Source organism: Physella acuta, unplaced genomic scaffold, assembly GCF_028476545.2.
Source record: "Physella acuta isolate Inbredline_101_S28 unplaced genomic scaffold, ASM2847654v3 ptg000357l, whole genome shotgun sequence".
Classification (NCBI taxonomy): Eukaryota; Metazoa; Mollusca; class Gastropoda; family Physidae; genus Physella; species Physella acuta.
The window spans coordinates 331,774-351,841 of NW_026731876.1; the positions used below are offsets into that span (position 1 = coordinate 331,774).

At 44.7% G+C, this 20,068-nt stretch overlaps 1 protein-coding gene across 1 annotated transcript in view; it reads right to left on the reverse strand.

Moving 5' to 3' along the window:
- LOC131941310 (receptor-type guanylate cyclase Gyc76C) overlaps positions 1 to 20,068 on the reverse strand; it is a 54,535-nt gene that overhangs the window by 24,168 nt on the left and 10,299 nt on the right. The window contains exons 4-7 of the mRNA XM_059300504.1: positions 19,858 to 20,012; positions 15,956 to 16,091; positions 14,715 to 14,869; positions 1,733 to 1,838 (exon numbers count right to left, since the gene is read on the reverse strand). Coding sequence (XP_059156487.1) covers positions 1,733 to 1,838; positions 14,715 to 14,869; positions 15,956 to 16,091; positions 19,858 to 20,012 — 552 coding nt within the window. The remainder of the gene's footprint in view (positions 1 to 1,732; positions 1,839 to 14,714; positions 14,870 to 15,955; positions 16,092 to 19,857; positions 20,013 to 20,068) is intronic.

Here is a 20,068-nt window from a genome sequence, read left to right on the forward strand (position 1 = left end):
GCTACATACACATATAACTAGTGGCTTCATACAGCTGGACAAATTTGCCTCAATCAACGCCAAAACAATCATTGTCAACAGCAAACAATCATTGTCAACAGCAAACAATCATTGTCAACAGCAAACAATCATAGTGAACACTGTCAATATCAATATCAAACAATCAGTGCCACCAATTTTCTAGTCGACCATGATATCCAATGATATCCCTCTGTGCGAGACGCGTCACACGATGCAGTAAAATATCCAATTTGTCCTATCTGATTTCATCAGTCCTGATTGTTGCCAGTGTTTGTCTAGCTTTTGACAATTTGATCTGGCATTTCAGCGCCGTGTTTTTGTATGCTGATCAGATGAGTAATGGATGTTCTGCTTTTTAATCACCGCCGTTTATGCTGGGTAAAGTTACGTTCAGACTTTTTATTTTAATTAGATCAAGGTAGCGTAGTACATTTTAATTAGATCAAGGTAGCGTAGTACATTAGAATTTAATTCTGTGTTTAATTAATGCTGTTTTCTGTGTTTAATTGATGCTGTTTTCTGTGTTTAATGATGTTGTGTTCTGTGTTTAATTGATGTCTTGTTTCTACTTTCCTGATAAATTACTGTAGAAAAACTGTCACCAAAAGTTGCAAAAGGGAAATCAGTCGTTAAACCCGTGAACGGTTATGTTAATGGAATAATTTGCGCTGTAAATTTCCTCACCTACTCGTGGAGCTACAGAAAAATAAATCGTAATCTTAAAATAAGCTAACCACTATCTTTCTAGAAAACTTGAAAAGTTGAGGCAAAATATGATGTGTGAAGGACAAAATATGATTTTTGAAGGAAAAATTATATTGTATAGAGTATAGACTATGGTGTGTGAAGGAAACAATGTGATGTGTGAAGGACAAAATGTGATGTGTGAAGTCCTGCTTATATTTAATCACTTTCCTAATGTAGGCGTGTCTGCTGCGCGTGACCAACGATCGACCAGGTGATCGATTATGCGATCGATGACTGTCGAATGTTTTTAAACGTCTGCTAATGGTCTGCTGGCCGCTAATTACCCCCGTCATTAAAATTTTCTGCCCTCATCATGTGTGATGAGAGGCTTACTTCACACATTTACATTCAACAAAATTGTTCATTAACAAAAATTGCCAATTTAAAAACAGGCTAATTAACAGTTAATTAACCTGTTGGTGATTTTTAGCAGCTGTTGAAAGTCGGTTGCACTTTTAAGACATTTGGCTGTTTCAATAGCTTCCCACAATCTTCGTGTCTAGGAGATTGGTGGCTACACAATCCTAGTGCTTTTACAATCTTCTATTTTCGAGATAGTTTTTTAATGGTCTTGATATTTCTTTTTTTTTTTCTTTTATAAGACTCAACTTTCACCAAAGTTAAAGTATCGACAACTTTCAAATAACTTTTTCCACTCACCTAGAAAACAACAAAGCCCTCAAAGATAAAGAGTTCAATTCTCCTAGTGTCTCGCTTAATTAAAGTAATTAATTGCGAAATAAATGAAAATAAACAGACTGTCCAGTGCTTCTAAAGTTTCAATAAATCTAAAACAGAATGGCCAAAGATTTTAGAACGTAAAAATAAATCTTTAAAAAAGAATGGCTGAAGATTTTAGTACCTAAAATAAATTCTAAAATAGACCGACCAAAGCGTATCTCACATCAATAAGTTTCCGTGTCAAAGAGAATCTATTTTTGGAAGTAGGCTGGCGATGACTTACATTTTGGCACCAGGCAGTATTGTCTGCGGTAGCCACAGGGAGGCTCGGCCACGGGGGGCCGGCCGCTGACCCATAGGATGGCCTTGTCGTCCAGAAGATGGTATTCCTGTAGGGGAGATAATCACATTCAGAGCTGGTTAATGCTAGTAGCCTCCCCTTGTTAACGTCAGGGTAGCGGCCCCTGTACAGGTTGGCTTCCCCTGATGTCAGAGTGACCCCCCCCCACCACACCAATGTCAAGGCTGTTTAGTCTTGTACGGGTAACCTTTTGTTCATCAAGATATCATCTGTTTAAGCCAGAGTGGTCACACGTTCTGCCCCACTAGACATTGGAAGATCTGCCCCACTAGACATTGGAAGATCTGCCCCACTAGTCATTGGAAGATCTGCCCCACTAGACATTGAAAGATCTGCCCCACTAGACATTGAAAGATCTGCCCTACTAGACATTGAAAGATCTGCCCCACTAGACATTGAAAGATCTGCCCCACTAGACATTGAAAGATCTGCCCCACTAGACATTGAAAGATCTGCCCCACTAGACTAGACATTGGAAGATCTGCCCCACTAGACATTGGAAGATCTGCCCCACTAGACATTGGAAGATCTGCCCCACTAGACATTGGAAGATCTGCCCCACTAGACTAGACATTGTAAGATCTGCCCCACTAGACTAGACATTGGAAGATCTGCCCCACTAGACCTTGGAAGATCTGCCCCACTAGACATTGGAAGATCTGCCCCACTAGTCATTGGAAGATCTGCCCCACTAGACATTGAAAGATCTGCCCCACTAGACATTGAAAGATCTGCCCTACTAGACATTGAAAGATCTGCCCCACTAGACATTGAAAGATCTGCCCCACTAGACATTGAAAGATCTGCCCCACTAGACTAGACATTGGAAGATCTGCCCCACTAGACATTGGAAGATCTGCCCCACTAGACATTGGAAGATCTGCCCCACTAGACATTGAAAGATCTGCCTCACTAGACATTGAAAGATCTGCCCCACTAGAGATTGAAAGATCTGCCCCACTAGACATTGGAAGATCTGCCCCACTAAACATTGAAAGATCTGCCCCACTAGACATGGAAAGATCTGCCCTACTAGACATTGAAAGATCTGCCCCACTAGACATTGGAAGATCTGCCCCACTAGACATTGAAAGATCTGCCCCACTAGACTAGACATTGGAAGATCTGCCCCACTAGACATTGAAAGATCTGCCCCACTAGACATTGAAAGATCTGCCCCACTAGACTAGACATTGGAAGATCTGCCCCACTAGACATTGGACGATCTGCCCCACTAGACATTGGAAGATCTGCCCCACTAGACATTGAAAGATCTGCCCCACTAGACATTGAAAGATATACCCCACTAAACATTGGAAGATCTGCCCCACAAAACATTGGAAGATCTGCCCCACTAGACATTGGAAGATCTGCCCCACTAGACATTGAAAGATCTGCCCCAATAGACATTGAAAGATCTGCCCCACTAGACTAGACATTGAAAGATCTGCCCTACTAGACATTGAAAGATCTGCCCCACTAGGCATTGAAAGATCTACCCCACTAAACATTGGAAGATCTGCCCCACTAAACATTGGAAGATCTGCCTCACTAGACTAGACATTGAAAGATCTGCCCCACTAGACTAGACATTGAAAGATCTGCCCCACTAAACATTGGAAGATCTGCCCCACTAGACATGGAAAGATCTACCCCACTAAACATTGAAAGATCTGCCCCACTAGACATTGAAAGATCTGCCTCACTAGACTAGACATTGAAAGATCTGCCCCACTAGACTAGACATTGAAAGATCTGCCCCCACTAAACATTGGAAGATCTGCCCCACTAGACATTGAAAGATCTACCCCACTAAACATTGGAAGATCTGCCCCACTAGACATTGAAAGATCTGCCTCACTAGACTAAACATTGGAAGATCTGCCCCACTAGACATTGAAAGATATACCCCACTAAACATTGGAAGATCTGCCTCACTAGACTAGACTTTGAAAGATCTGCCCCACTAGACTAGACATTGAAAGATCTGCCTCACTAAACATTGGAAGATCTGCCCCACTAGACATTGAAAGATCTGCCTCACTAGACTAGACATTGAAAGATCTGCCCCACTAGACATTGAAAGATCTACCCCACTAAGCATTGGAAGATCTGCCCCACTAGACATTGAAAGATATACCCCACTAAACATTGAAAGATCTGCCTCACTAGATTAGACATTGAAAGATCTGCCCCACTAGACTAGACATTGAAAGATCTGCCTCACTAAACATTGGAAGATCTGCCCCACTAGACATTGGAAGATCTGCCCCACTAGACATTGGAAGATCTGCCCCACTAGACATTGAAAGATCTGCCTCACTAGACATTGAAAGATCTGCCCCACTAGAGATTGAAAGATCTGCCCCACTAGACATTGGAAGATCTGCCCCACTAAACATTGAAAGATCTGCCCCACTAGACATGGAAAGATCTGCCCTACTAGACATGGAAAGATCTGCCCTACTAGACATTGAAAGATCTGCCCCACTAGACATTGGAAGATCTGCCCCACTAGACATTGGAAGATCTGCCCCACTAGACATTGAAAGATCTGCCCCACTAGACATTGAAAGATCTGCCCCACTAGACTAGACATTGGAAGATCTGCCCCACTAGACATTGAAAGATCTGCCCCACTAGACATTGAAAGATCTGCCCCACTAGACTAGACATTGGAAGATCTGCCCCACTAGACATTGGAAGATCTGCCCCACTAGACATTGAAAGATCTGCACCACTAGACATTGAAAGATATACCCCACTAAACATTGGAAGATCTGCCCCACAAAACATTGGAAGATCTGCCCCACTAGACATTGGAAGATCTGCCCCACTAGACATTGAAAGATCTGCCCCAATAGACATTGAAAGATCTGCCCCACTAGACTAGACATTGAAAGATCTGCCCTACTAGACATTGAAAGATCTGCCCCACTAGGCATTGAAAGATCTACCCCACTAAACATTGGAAGATCTGCCCCACTAAACATTGGAAGATCTGCCTCACTAGACTAGACATTGAAAGATCTGCCCCACTAGACTAGACATTGAAAGATCTGCCCCACTAAACATTGGAAGATCTGCCCCACTAGACATGGAAAGATCTACCCCACTAAACATTGAAAGATCTGCCCCACTAGACATTGAAAGATCTGCCTCACTAGACTAGACATTGAAAGATCTGCCCCACTAGACTAGACATTGAAAGATCTGCCCCACTAAACATTGGAAGATCTGCCCCACTAGACATTGAAAGATCTACCCCACTAAACATTGGAAGATCTGCCCCACTAGACATTGAAAGATCTGCCTTGTAACGTCCCCTATCTATCAGCCAGATAGAAGGTGAACGTCCCCGGATTCTTTTTTCGGGGTTATATGCAAATGCCTCACGGCCTAAATGGATGAACACTAACACAACGACACACTAGGGCTCGAATTCGATGTCTAGGGAAAACTAGTGATACTATTGTAATTAACACTCATCCAATCTGCATACAACCTTTAATAAGCGAACACAGTTGTGGCAGAACACAAGGTTAAACTAGATAAAATATTTAATGTATAAAATATCAAAACCCAACTTACAGAGTGTAGGAAAAAACACTATCACAGATTTCTACACTGCCTAATAATAGCCACAGGCCACACAACACTGCTATAGCTTCAAGAATTACTTGGCGACAAGTAATATTATACTAGAAGACTAAATGAACTTAGGAAAGCAATGCACACACAGGACTTAAGTTCTGTCACGTTCAAATGGTCAGAATCGATCGCCGGACAATATGGACGGCTGCCTGATCAAGGTAAAAACTGCCACGTGTGGCGAGTGTGCGGTGCAATTAAAGACTTCTGCCACAGGGGAGATTATCCTCAACTCATGTAGCCATTGGTTGGGATAGTCATCTGACCAGAATCATTCAATCAGATCTTAATGGAAAATTTCTATGTCTTAGACACCTCAATAAGTCAGTGGAAAAACCCCGGTTGTTGCACAATCACTCCATATAAGGTATTATACAATGTCAAAACAAAAATAGAACCTGACTCGACCTAAGTAGGTCACATCCCCTCCCTTTTTGGAAGTGACAGATAGGTTCCACAAAACATACATAAGGAACCAATCTGGCAATGAAATAACAAAAATGTTTTACAAATGTAGGCAATCAAAATCATAATACCAGATGAAAATATCCCTGAACATAAAAGGGAAGTAACTCAAACTTATACAATTGGTGAAAGGGAAGTAACCCTTCAAAAAGTAATTATACATCAAAATCCCTCAGAAAAGGGTATTACAACCTTTCCATGAGGATATTAAAAAAGGTAAACCCGCTAGGGTAAGACCTTTATTTCAATGACTAGCTACAATATCAACTGAGTCATATGAGACATATTATTATAAAAGATTACATATAATCAAAAACCACCTTTAATTAAGGTTCACCTGAAAATAAACAAAATATTCAATAGAATTGGAATTTTGAAAAAATCAAAAATCACACCACTTGTGTATGGTCTTAATGAACCACAAAACATGTCACATGATCAATGTGTGCAATAAGATTTTACATCCTTGACAAACAATCAGCCACAACATTATCACTACCCTTAATGTGTGAAATTTCCAGATTAAAATTTTGGAAATATAAACACCATCTCAATATTCTTTGATTTGTCTGTCCTAACTTAGAGGTAAATTTCAGGGGATCATGGTCAGAAAACACTCTGACTGGATTGGTTGAAGAAGAGACATAGACTTCAAAATGTTGTAACGATAAAACCAAAGCTAAAGCTTCTTTTTCAATAGTAGAGTAATTCTTTTGGTTCTCATTTAACTTCCTGGAAAAAAAGGCAATGGGATGGTCAATTCCCATGTTGTCTTCTTGAAATAGGACTGAACCAACGGCTAAGTTGCTGGCATCAATGGCAAGTTTAAAGGGCTTGCTGAAAATTGGTGCAGCCATAACAGGAGCATTAGATAAAAATGACTTAATGGTTAAAAAAGCCTCTTGACATTTATTTGACCATTCAAACTCAACACCCTTTTTCAATAATGCAGTAAGAGGTTCAGCAATAGCTGAAAAGTTTTGACAGAACCGCCTATAGTAACCAGCCATCCCAAGGAACTTTTTGATCTCTTTACAATTTTTGGGAGGTGGTAACCTTACAATAGCATCTACTTTAGCTTCAATGGGCCGAACTTGGTTCGTTCCCATTTGGTAACCCAAATAGGTAATTGAAGCTTTACAGAAATCACTTTTATGTAAGTTTACAGTAAAATTCACTTCAGACAATTTTCTAAAAAGGTTAGTCAACTGAACAATATGTTCTTCAAAAGTATTAGAAAATACAACTATATCATCTATGTAGGCCTCACATTGGTCTATGTCAGCAATGACAGAGTTAATGACCCTCTGGAAAGTTTGACCAGCATTTCGCATACCAAAGGGCATACGTTTGTATCTATAAAAACCATTAGGGGTTACAAAAGCAGATATTTCTTTTGCACGGTCAGATAAGGGGATTTGCCAGTATCCTGAAAGTAAATCAATTTTGGAAATTATCTTAGCCTGACCAACTTTATCAATAACGTCTTCTATTCGAGGTAATGGATAGGAATCAGCTTTGGTGAGCGCATTTACCTTCCTAAAGTCGGTCACAAACCTGAAAGATCCACCGTCTTTCGGCACTAGGAGACATGGGGAACTCCAGTTGCTGAAACTGGGCTCAATGATATCATTCTTGAGCATATAATCAATTTCATCTTTTATCAAAGCAGCTTTTTCTGGATTAACTCTATAGGGGTGTTGTTTGATGGGTTTTGCGTCACCTACGTCTACATCATGAGGTGGAACCTTCGCTTCTTTGGGGACATCCCCAAAAATAGAGGGAAATGTCTCAAATAACTGAGACAATCTATGGCTTTCCTCTGTGGACAAATGCATAAGGTGGACATTCAAATTATCTAAAAAGGAAGAATTTACCAATTTTGGGGGTTTCAATTTATCATGTATCACATCATCAGAAACATTTGAACATACAGGTAAAGTAATTTTAGCTGTGGAATGAAAATTGTTACAATTATCATAATACTTTTTCAGTGAATTAACATGATACACTGTCTGTTTCTTTCTTCTGTCGGGCGTATTGACAACATAGTTCAAATCACTTAATTTTGAATGTACAGTAAAGGGTCCACAATATCTCAAGGATAACGCATTGTTCAGATTAGGCACTAGCACAAGAACTTTGTCGCCTGGATTGAATGTTCGTTTACAAGAACTCTTATCATACAGTCCTTTCATTCTCACTTGGGCCCTTCTTAAGTTCTTGTGTGCCATTTCGCACACGGCTTTCAGTCGAACGTGAAAATCATCAAAGTTTTCCACAGGATGAACGCTGGTACCTGTCCACTGTTCGTGGATCAGCTTCAGGGGACCACGGACAGAATGTCCAAACACAAGTTGAAAAGGAGAGTAACCTAAAGAGTCCTGGACACAGTCCCTCGCGGCGAAAATAATCCAAGGAACAGTCTCATCCCATTGGGTGTTACTGTTAGCGAACGTTCTTAGCATGGTTTTGAGGGTTTGGTGGAACCTCTCAAGTACGCCTTGAGACTGAGGGTGGTAGGCTGAGCTGGTGATGTGGGTAACGCCTAGCTTGGCTAGTGCTTCCTGAAAATGGTGACTGGTGAAGTTGCTGCCTTGATCTGTTTGCACGATTCTAGGTAATCCAAAGGTAGTGAAGAACCGGGTCATGGCTCTGACTACAGTCTTTGCCTTAATGTTCCGTAAAGGAATCGCCTCGGGAAAACGGGTACTTGAACACATAAAGGTAAGTAGGTACTCGTTGCCCGCCTTGGTTTTAGGCAAGGGACCTACACAGTCCATGACGATTTTAGAAAAGGGTTCTTCTAATACAGGAATCGGACTCAAAGGGGCCTTAGGAATTGTCTGGTTTGGCTTTCCGGCCAACTGACAGTTCGTGCAACTTCTGCAGTAACGCGACACATCTTTTCTCATTTTGGGCCAAAAGAACAGTTCTTTGATCTTCGCCGTCGTTTTAGTGACTCCTGGGTGTGCTGACATTGGATGGTCATGTGCCAGCTTAAGTATTTCATGCCGATAAGGTGGAGGGACCCACAGCTGGTTTTTACCCAACCATGGTTCAGCTGGTGAGGCATTCACTGGTATAGCGCGACGAAAGAAGAGGCCGTTCTCGGAGAAATATTCCCCATCGTCAGATGAGAGAGATTTTTCGACCGTTGCTTTGAGTTCCGCGTCGACTTGTTGAGCTTTAATGATGTCTTCCTGAGATATTCTCAGGGGTAAGCCCAGGCTTGTGTTTTCTGGAAGCATAGACTCCAGTTTGGGAGTCGAATTTCTTGACGATGATGGTAGGTGTGGTTCAGACGTTGTGTCAGCCAATTGTTTGGTTTGGCTTCTTGTCACCGCGCATGCAGGATACAGTTCATTATCATTATCTGGAACTGTTGACAAAGGGTCTGAAACCGTACAGGGGTATACTTTGCTTCCCGCAAGGTCATTCCCTAGAAGTAGGTGTACTCCTGGGACAGGAATACTATCTATCACACCTAAAATGACTTCACCTTCGACGAGATGATGTTTCAGGGCAAACTTGTGTAGAGGGACGACAGTTGATTTTGTCCCCACTCCCTGGATAATGGAAATCCTTCCGGTGTTCGTCTCAGGTGTAATGTCCATTGAACTTTTTAAAAGGAGTGATTGTGACGCTCCTGTGTCTCTTAGGAAGGTGATATTCCGCTGAGACAACGGATCACCTGGTTTGCTAATGATGGCTTCGGCAATAAAAGATGAAAAGTCAACTTTTCTCGATCCCTCGAGATCGGTAGACTCGGAAGAAACTGGATGGTGGCGAGAACAGTCAAAATGTGACTGCACATAATGTGTGGAGACTTGACTACCTTCTTGCGGACACTTAGGGTTAGCGTCCCTTGGAATTCTAGAGTTCATATTTGAACCGGCAGCTTGAGGGGGTAGAGCATAGTGCGCAGAAGTACGCACCACCTCTCTGTTAAATTGAAGACGTTTGTAACAGTCCTTGACATGATGACCAGGTCTTTTGCAGAACTGGCAAACTGCTCGACGATTGAGAGTTGATCTTGGTTTCTCTCTGGACTGTGATGCCTTCACGTATTGGCCAACAGGAGGATTGCTGCCAAAAAGGGGAAGCACGGGGTTGAGGCGGTTTCCTGACACTGGTGGTTTTTTATGCACCAACATATATGTGTCAGCCGACTCAGCAGCCTTCTGGACGTCAATTATCTTGTTATCCAGTATGTGTAGTCGTATCTCTTCAGGCAGGGACGATAGGAATTCTTCCCTTAGGATAAGTGACCTGAGTTTCTCAAACTCAGAAACTTCTTCAGAGTGTAGCCACCTTGAGAATATTTTCTCCTTTTCAAAGAGAAATTCCACATATGATTGAGTGGGTAACTTGCGGAGTGTTCGGAATTTTGTCCGATAGGCCTCGGGCGTCAGTTCGTAGGCCTTCAAAATGGCAGTCTTGACCAAACTATAGTTATTTTGAACGTCGTGAGAGAGTGCCTGGTATGTTTTTGCAGCTTTCCCAGTAAGGACCGAGCTCAATAAAGCAGTAATGGAAGTTTCGGGCCATTCACATGTCTTCGCTAAACTCTCAAATGAGTTAAAGAAAACGACCAAATCTGTTTCATCAAATTTAGGAACTAATTTCCCAAATTTGGCAATCACTTGCCCTACCGACAACTTTTTTGGATCTACCAGAGAAGTGACATCACTAACTTGACCAAACTCTAATTCCAACCTCCTCTTATCTAAAGCAATTTTAGCCTCTAACTCCTGTTTCTCTAAAGCAACTTTCTCCTTCTCTAAAGCACTTTTAGTTTCAAACTCCTTTTCTTTTAAAGCCTTCTCTAAAGCAACTTTCTCCTTCTCTAAAGCAATTCTAGCTTCTAATTCTACCTTCTCTAGAGTTTTCTCCTCGCGGAGTAACACATCCGCCAACAAACTTTCATCAAATACACCTTCATTAATAAAATGAACAACAATTTTATCTCTCAACACATCTGACTTCTGCGTAACAGAATAATCCAATTTCAATTCCTTAACAACACTAACCAAAACTTTTCTACTCAACTTTTCTACATCCTCAACAGTGGGATTAGCCAAAAAAGATTCCATAACTCTAACTTTCAAAATCAAAACAAGCCTAGATTCACTAACTTAACACGGTGCGTTGGGCCGTGTACTTGACCTCTTATCGTGACACGTCTGGCTGTTGACCTAGATAATTCTAGCCTGCGCGCGTTTCAAGAACACTGCGCTACACTGGATAGAAAAACAACTAAATCAAACTAAACTTAGTGCTTAACTGATATAACCAACAACTGGAACGACAGATTAAATCTCGGCGAGCCCCCACTTTGTAACGTCCCCTATCTATCAGCCAGATAGAAGGTGAACGTCCCCGGATTCTTTTTTCGGGGTTATATGCAAATGCCTCACGGCCTAAATGGATGAACACTAACACAACGACACACTAGGGCTCGAATTCGATGTCTAGGGAAAACTAGTGATACTATTGTAATTAACACTCATCCAATCTGCATACAACCTTTAATAAGCGAACACAGTTGTGGCAGAACACAAGGTTAAACTAGATAAAATATTTAATGTATAAAATATCAAAACCCAACTTACAGAGTGTAGGAAAAAACACTATCACAGATTTCTACACTGCCTAATAATAGCCACAGGCCACACAACAGCCTCACTAGACTAAACATTGGAAGATCTGCCCCACTAGACATTGAAAGATATACCCCACTAAACATTGGAAGATCTGCCTCACTAGACTAGACTTTGAAAGATCAGCCCCACTAGACTAGACATTGAAAGATCTGCCTCACTAAACATTGGAAGATCTGCCCCACTAGACATTGAAAGATCTGCCTCACTAGACTAGACATTGAAAGATCTGCCCCACTAGACATTGAAAGATCTGCCTCACTAGACTAGACATTGAAAGATCTGCCCCACTAGACATTGAAAGATCTACCCCACTAAGCATTGGAAGATCTGCCCCACTAGACATTGAAAGATATACCCCACTAAACATTGGAAGATCTGCCTCACTAGACTAGACATTGAAAGATCTGCCCCACTAGACTAGACATTGAAAGATCTGCCTCACTAAACATTGGAAGATCTGCCCCACTAGACATTGAAAGATCTACCCCACTAAACATTGGAAGATCTGCCCCACTAAACATTGGAAGATCTGCCTCACTAGACTAGACATTGAAAGATCTGCCCCACTAGACATTGAAATATCTGCCCCACTAGGCATTGAAAGATCTGCCCCACTAGACATTGAAAGATCTGCCCCACTAAACATTGGAAGATCTGCCTCACTAGACTAGATATTGAAAGATCTGCCCCACTAATATACATTAAAAGATCTGCCCTAATATACATTCAAAGATCTGCCCCACTAGACTAGACATTGAAAGATCTGCCCCACTAGACATTGAAAGATCTACCCCACTAAGCATTGGAAGATCTGCCCCACTAGACATTGAAAGATATACCCCACTAAACATTGGAAGATCTGCCTCACTAGACTAGACATTGAAAGATCTGCCCCACTAGACTAGACATTGAAAGATCTGCCTCACTAAACATTGGAAGATCTGCCCCACTAGACATTGAAAGATCTACCCCACTAAACATTGGAAGATCTGCCCCACTAAACATTGGAAGATCTGCCTCACTAGACTAGACATTGAAAGATCTGCCCCACTAGACATTGAAATATCTGCCCCACTAGGCATTGAAAGATCTGCCCCACTAGACATTGAAAGATCTGCCCCACTAAACATTGGAAGATCTGCCTCACTAGACTAGACATTGAAAGATCTGCCCCACTAATATACATTAAAAGATCTGCCCTAATATACATTCAAAGATCTGCCCCACTAGACTAGACATTGAAAGATCTGCCCCATTACACTAAAAAGATCTGCCCCACTTGACTAGAAATTGAAAGATCTGCCCCATTACACTAGAAAGATCTGCCCCACTTTAGACATTGAAAGATCTGCCCCACTTGACTATACATTGAAAGATCTGCCCCATTAGACATTGAAAGATCTGCCCCATTAAACATTGAAAGATCTGCCCCACTTGACTAGACATTGAAAGATCTGCCCCATTAGACATTGAAAGATCTGCCCCACTAGACTAGACATTGAAAGATCTGCCCCACTAGACTAGACATTGAAAGATCTGCCCCACTAGACATTGAAAGATCTGCCCCACTAGACATTGAAAGATCTGCCCCACTAGACATTGAAAGATCTGCCCCACTAGACTAGACATTGAAAGATCTGCCCCACTTGACTAGACATTGAAAGATCTGCCCCACTTGACTAGACATTGAAAGATCGGCCCCACTAGACTAGACATTGAAAGATCTGCCCCACTTGACTAGACATTGAAAGATCTGCCCCACTAGACATTGAAAGATCTGCCCCATTAGACATTGAAAGATCTGCCCCACTTGACTAGACATTGAAAGATCTGCCCTACTAGACATTGAAAGATCTGCCCCACTAGACATTGAAAGATCTGCCCCACTTGACTAGACATTGGAAGATCTGCCCTACTAGACATTGAAAGATCTGCCCCACTAGACATTGAAAGATCTGCCCCACTAGACATTGAAAGATCTGCCCCACTTGACTAGACATTGGAAGATCTGCCCTACTAGACATTGAAAGATCTGCCCCACTAGATTTTGAAAGATCTGCCCCCACTAGACTAGACATCGAGAGGTCTATACCAGGGGTCGGCAACCTGCGGCTCGCGAGCCGCATGCGGCTCTTTTGATATCAAGATGCGGCTCTCCAGCTCCTTAAACAAATACTACAAAATCTTAATTAAAAAAATAAAATATTTGAAATTAAAAAAATGTTAGTGGCTCTTTAAAACCAGGGAAATTTTGAAAATTGTAACTTTTGGCTCTTCCACTTCAAAAGTTGCCGACCCCTGGTCTATACCACTTAGAAAGATGTGCCCCACCAAACATTATTTACCAAACAATTTCCCAAACTAAAGTCACATTAAAGCGCCATTCACATATCTCTAAACGCCTCCACAGACAAATATCGATTGGACAAATTCTAGTTTTTACTGCTGTACAAGCGAGCTATCATCGAGGTATCTGTTTCACGCGCTACAGGAGTGGATGCAGGCCAGAGATGTTACAGATGAAAACCTTCCTTTTCCGTTTTTTTTTAAACTCCTTTACAATGTTTTCTATCAATATTTGTATGCATGGGAATTGAGGTCCCCGGGATCGTCGGAACTTTTTTTGTCAATATTTACTCACAGTTTTCACGTCAATATTTGCTCACATTTTTCACGTCAATATTTGCTCACATTTTTCACGTCAATATTTGCCCACATTTTTCACGTCAATATTTGCTCACATTTTTCACGTCAATATTTGCTCACATTTTCACGTCAATATTTGAACACATTTTCACGTCAATATTTGCTCACATTTTCACGTCAATATTTTAACACATTTGAACACTTTTAATGTCATTCTGTCGTCTAATGTCTGTGATTCTTCTTTATGTGTAGCATCTTTATAAAGAATAATCTCTAACATTTACTGTCCAATTTGGTTGAATTAGTAAATTTTAGAAATTCAAGGTATTTAAAATATTTTAATAAATCTTTTTTTAAAATGTTATTTAACAACAGATTTTTGACGTCATTAAATTAACCAGAGATCAGACTTACTGACGTCATTAAATTAACCAGAGATCATACACTACTGACGTCCCAGACGACTTGTGACTTACCGGCAGTTCGCCCTCAGCATTCATTCTGTACCCAGCCACGGGCGCCATGATGGGCACGGTGCCATTCTCCGTCTCCTCCAACTGGTAGGCCAGTACCGTGTAGTTCCCCTCAGCGTTGCCGTTCTTGTCTATCCGGTTCTTGTAGCCCTGGATACCTGGGGGTGGGGAGTGGGCAGGGAGGGGTGGGGAGTGGGCAGTGAGGGGTGGGGAGTGGGCAGGGAGTGGTGGGGAGTGGGCAGTGAGGGGTGGGGAGTGGGCAGGGAGGGGGTGGGGAGTGGGCAGGGAGGGGGTGGGGAGTGGGCAGGGAGGGGGTGGGGAGTGGGCAGGGAGGGGTGGGGAGTGGGCAGTGAGGGGTGGGGAGTGGGCAGGGAGTGGTGGGGAGTGGGCAGGGAGTGGTGGGGAGTGGGCAGGGAGTGGTGGGGAGTGGGCAGTGAGGGGTGGGGAGTGGGCAGGGAGTGGTGGGGAGTGGGCAGTGAGGGGTGGGGAGTGGGCAGTGAGGGGTGGGGAGTGGGCAGGGAGTGGTGGGGAGTGGGCAGTGAGGGGTGGGGAGTGGGTGGGGAGGGGGTGGGGAGTGGGCAGGGAGGGGGTGGGGAGTGGGCAGTGAGGGGGTGGGGAGTGGGCAGGGAGGGGGTGGGGAGTGGGCAGTGAGGGGGTGGGGAGTGGGCAGGGAGGGGGTGGGGAGTGGGCAGTGAGGGGGTGGGGAGTGGGCAGGGAGGGGGTGGGGAGTGGGCAGTGAGGGGGTGGGGAGTGGGCAGGGAGGGGGTGGGGAGTGGGCAGTGAGGGGTGGGGAGTGGGCAGGGAGTGGTGGGGAGTGGGCAGTGAGGGGTGGGGAGTGGGCAGTGAGGGGTGGGGAGTGGGCAGGGAGGGGTGGGGAGTGGGCAGTGAGGGGGTGGGGAGTGGGCAGTGAGGGGGTGGGGAGTGGGCAGGGAGGGGTGGGGAGTGGGCAGGGAGGGGTGGGGAAACACGAGTTGTAGCTCAACAAGTAGATGAAGTCGCTTAATGAGCTCCACCAAAACCTCCACTAGCAACCACGTCAACACCATCACCAACATCACCGCAAGTAACTACACCAACACCATACTAACAACTGCACCACGACTATACCAACACTCCACCAACACTCCACCAACACTCCACCAACTGCACCACGACTATACTAACACTCCACAAACACCTCCACCCACCATCTACACCCCACCTCCACCAACCCCACCACCAACTCCACCACCAGCAGCACTTACTAGTGTAGGTTTTCCCAAAGATTTTACTTATGATGGCCCTCCCATCGAGAAAACTGCCGCCCTCTGCCAGAACTTCAGACAGCCCGACAGCATACAGCATGACAGCATCGTACAGGTTGGTGGCATACTCGGACACCTGGGGAAGAGATCACGTTGGGGGAGGTCACGTTGGGAGAGATCACGTTGGGAGAGATCACGTTGGGAGAGATCACGTTGGGAGAGATCACGTTGGGAGAGATCACGTTGGGAGAGATCACGTTGGGAGAGATCACGTTGGGAGAGATCACGTTGGGAGAGATCACGTTGGGGGAGGTCACGTTGGGAGAGATCACGTTGGGAGAGATCACGTTGGGGGAGGTCACGTTGGGAGAGATCACGTTGGGCGAGGTCACGTTGGGAGAGATCACGTTGGTGGAGGTCATGTTGGGAGACACCCTGTGACCCACAGTTCACATTGGAAGATCACGTTAAAACCAGAGACCTAGAGAAGTGATCACGTAAGCACCTACTCCTAAATGTGCACGTGAGTTGAGTTTATTTTTAGGTTGAATTCCGGTGACGTTTTACCAATTGACTTTGCGGATGTGTAACCTCAAACATATATCCCCCACCCCCAATACCTCCCCCACCCCATCCCCCGTTCGTTTGTTGGTTGGTTCGTCTGGACATAACACAGAAGGTTTCTTGCGTCCATGAGCTGCCCTTGATAAAAATGGTCTTGTAGTCAAAGTATCCGTGGATACACTATCAACCTATCTGTGAATACACTATTAGCCTATAAGTGGATACACTATCAACCTATCCGTGGATACACTATCAACATATCCGTGGATAGGGCACTGAATCCAACAACTGTTATTTTCCCAATAGTCGGGAAAAATAAATTAACTTTTTCAAGATCGCCTGATCGTGTTCAAGTTGAATGGATGGGAAATGAGAAGACAGACCGACATTTTTTTCGTCAAGTGAACAGGTTACGTCAGCAGCCAACCGGAAGTGGTGTTCATGACGTCACTGAAAGGGTACCCGGAAGTTGACGGCGAGTGGAAGAAATATTGGAAGACTTGGTTTAATATTGGTAGAATATAATTGGTGTAATAAGATAGGAGTTGAATATGAAACATACAATGTTTAACACGCTATATGCCCAGAGTTTCTTCCAGGCATCTCTTTCCGAGCCCCCCCCCCCCCAAACCCCCCCCCCCCCCCCAAAGAAAGTCTATCGCCCCCAGAACGAAATGAAATTTATATAGAAAATTTCAAGTCCCCCCCCTCCCCGGAGAAAAAAAGTCTGAAAGAAACACTTTATATGCCTATCTACACCATACCAAAATAGCTTCTAGTGTTCATATATACTCAACGTATCTGAGTGTTTAAGCTAAATATTCCGTCTTTCTGTGCAATGTCTGTTGCTCCTATTCAATTTAAAATGTTAAAATAATATTTGTGTAGCGGATCCAACGAATACAGAAGTCGCTGAACAGTAGAACAACGCGAGCAGTCCCACATGACTCAGCCATTCAAATATCAATCCTTTATTAATGCACTCAGTTAAATTAGTTCATGTGGGTTGTCTCCCACCGTCCCAGGATTAGGGTCGACTGAGAAAAACTGCTAGTCATAAAACAACAAGCACGAATGACATTTGTCGTCGTCAATAGAGGAACAAAAGGCCCACTCACCTGTTGCCTCCATCCATCCATCAGACACTCACCTGTTGCCTCCATCCATCAGACACTCACCTGTAGCCTCCATCCATCAATCAGACACTCACCTGTAGCCTCCATCCATCCATCTATCACTCACCTGTTGCCTCCATCCATCAGACACTCACCTGTTGCCTCCATCCATCAGACACTCACCTGTTGCCTCCATCCATCAGACACTCACCTGTTGCCTCCATCCATACATCAGACACTCACCTGTTGCCTCCATCCATCAGACACTCACCTGTTGCCTCCATCCATCCATCAGACACTCACCTGTTGCCTCCATCCATCAGACACTCACCTGTTGCCTCCATCCATCAGACACTCACCTGTAGCCTCCATCCATCCATCAGACACTCACTTGTTGCCTCCATCCATCAGACACTCACCTGTTGCCTCCATCCATCAGACACTCACCTGTTGCCTCCATCCATCAGACACTCACCTGTTGCCTCCAGCCATCAGACACTCACCTGTTGCCTCCATCCATCAGACACTCACCTGTTGCCTCCATCCATCAGACACTCACCTGTTGCCTCCATCCATCAGACACTCACCTGTTGCCTCCATCTATCCATCAGACACTCACCTGTTGTCTCCATCCATCCATCAGACACTCACCTGTTGCCTCCATCCATCCATCAGACACTCACGTGTTGCCTCCATCCATCAGACACTCACCTGTTGCCTCCATCCATCAGACACTCACCTGTTGCCTCCATCCATCCATCAGACACTCACCTGTTGCCTCCATCCATCAGACACTCACCTGTTGCCTCCATCCATCAGACACTCACCTGTTGCCTCCATCCATCAGACACTCACCTGTTGCCTCCATCCATCAGACACTCACCTGTTGCCTCCATCCATCCATCAGACACTCACCTGTTGCCCCCATCCATCCATCAGACACTCACCTGTTGCCTCCATCCATCCATCAGACACTCACCTGTTGCCTCCATCCATCCATCAGACACTCACCTATTGCCTCCATCCATCCATCAGACACTCACCTGTAGCCTCCATCCATCAGACACTCACCTGTTGCCTCCATCCATCAGACACTCACCTGTTGCCTCCATCCATCAGACACTCACCTGTTGCCTCCATCCATCCATCAGACACTCACCTGTTGCCTTCATCCATCCATCCATCACTCACCTGTAGCCTCCATCCATCCATCAGACACTCACCTGTTGCCTCCATCCATCAGACACTCACCTGTTGCCTCCATCCATCAGACACTCACCTGTTGCCTCCATCCATCCATCAGACACTCACCTGTTGCCTCCATCCATCAGACACTCACCTGTTGCCTCCATCCATCAGTCACTCACCTGTTGCCTCCATCCATCCATCCATCACTCACCTGTTGCCTCCCTCCATCCATCAGACACTCACCTGTAGCCTCCATCCATCAGACACTCACCTGTTGCCTCCATCCATCCATCAGACACTCACCTGTTGCCTCCATCCATCCATCAGACACTCACCTGTTGCCTCCATCCATCAGACACTCACCTGTTGCCTCCATCCATCAGACACTCACCTGTTGCCTCCATCCATCAGACACTCACCTGTTGCCTCCATCCATCCATCAGACACTCACCTGTTGCCTCCATCCATCCATCAGACACTCACCTGTTGCCTCCATCCATCAGACACTCACCTGTTGCCTCCATCCATCCATCAGACACTCACCTGTTGCCTCCATCCATCAGACACTCACCTGTTGCCTCCATCCATCAGACACTCACCTGTTGCCTCCATCCATCAGACACTCACCTGTTGCCTCCATCCATCAGACACTCACCTGTTGCCTCCATCCATCCATCAGACACTCACCTGTTGCCTCCATCCATCCATCAGACACTCACCTGTTGCCTCCATCCATCAGACACTCACCTGTTGCCTCCATCCATCAGACACTCACCTGTTGCCTCCATCCATCAGACACTCACCTGTTGCCTCCATCCATCAGACACTCACCTGTTGCCTCCATCCATCAGACACTCACCTGTTGCCTCCATCCATCCATCAGACACTCACCTGTTGTCTCCATCCATCAGACACTCACCTGTTGCCTCCATCCATCAGACACTCACCTGTTGCCTCCATCCATCAGACACTCACCTGTTGCCTCCATCCATCAGACACTCACCTGTTGCCTCCATCCATCCATCAGACACTCACCTGTTGCCGCCAGGTGCCACTGTTATGACTGTATGATCGCACCTTGTCCTGGAACTGCTCCGTCTTGTTGTTGGTGTTGGTGCTGGGTTTGATCACCAGGAGGGAGCGGGCGCCCCGGATGTTGGGTGTCGCCCCTGGCTTCTTCTCGAACGTTCCTGTAGATTTGATGTGAGGGATGTGACAGCAGCACCCCGTGTACTAACGGGCATTA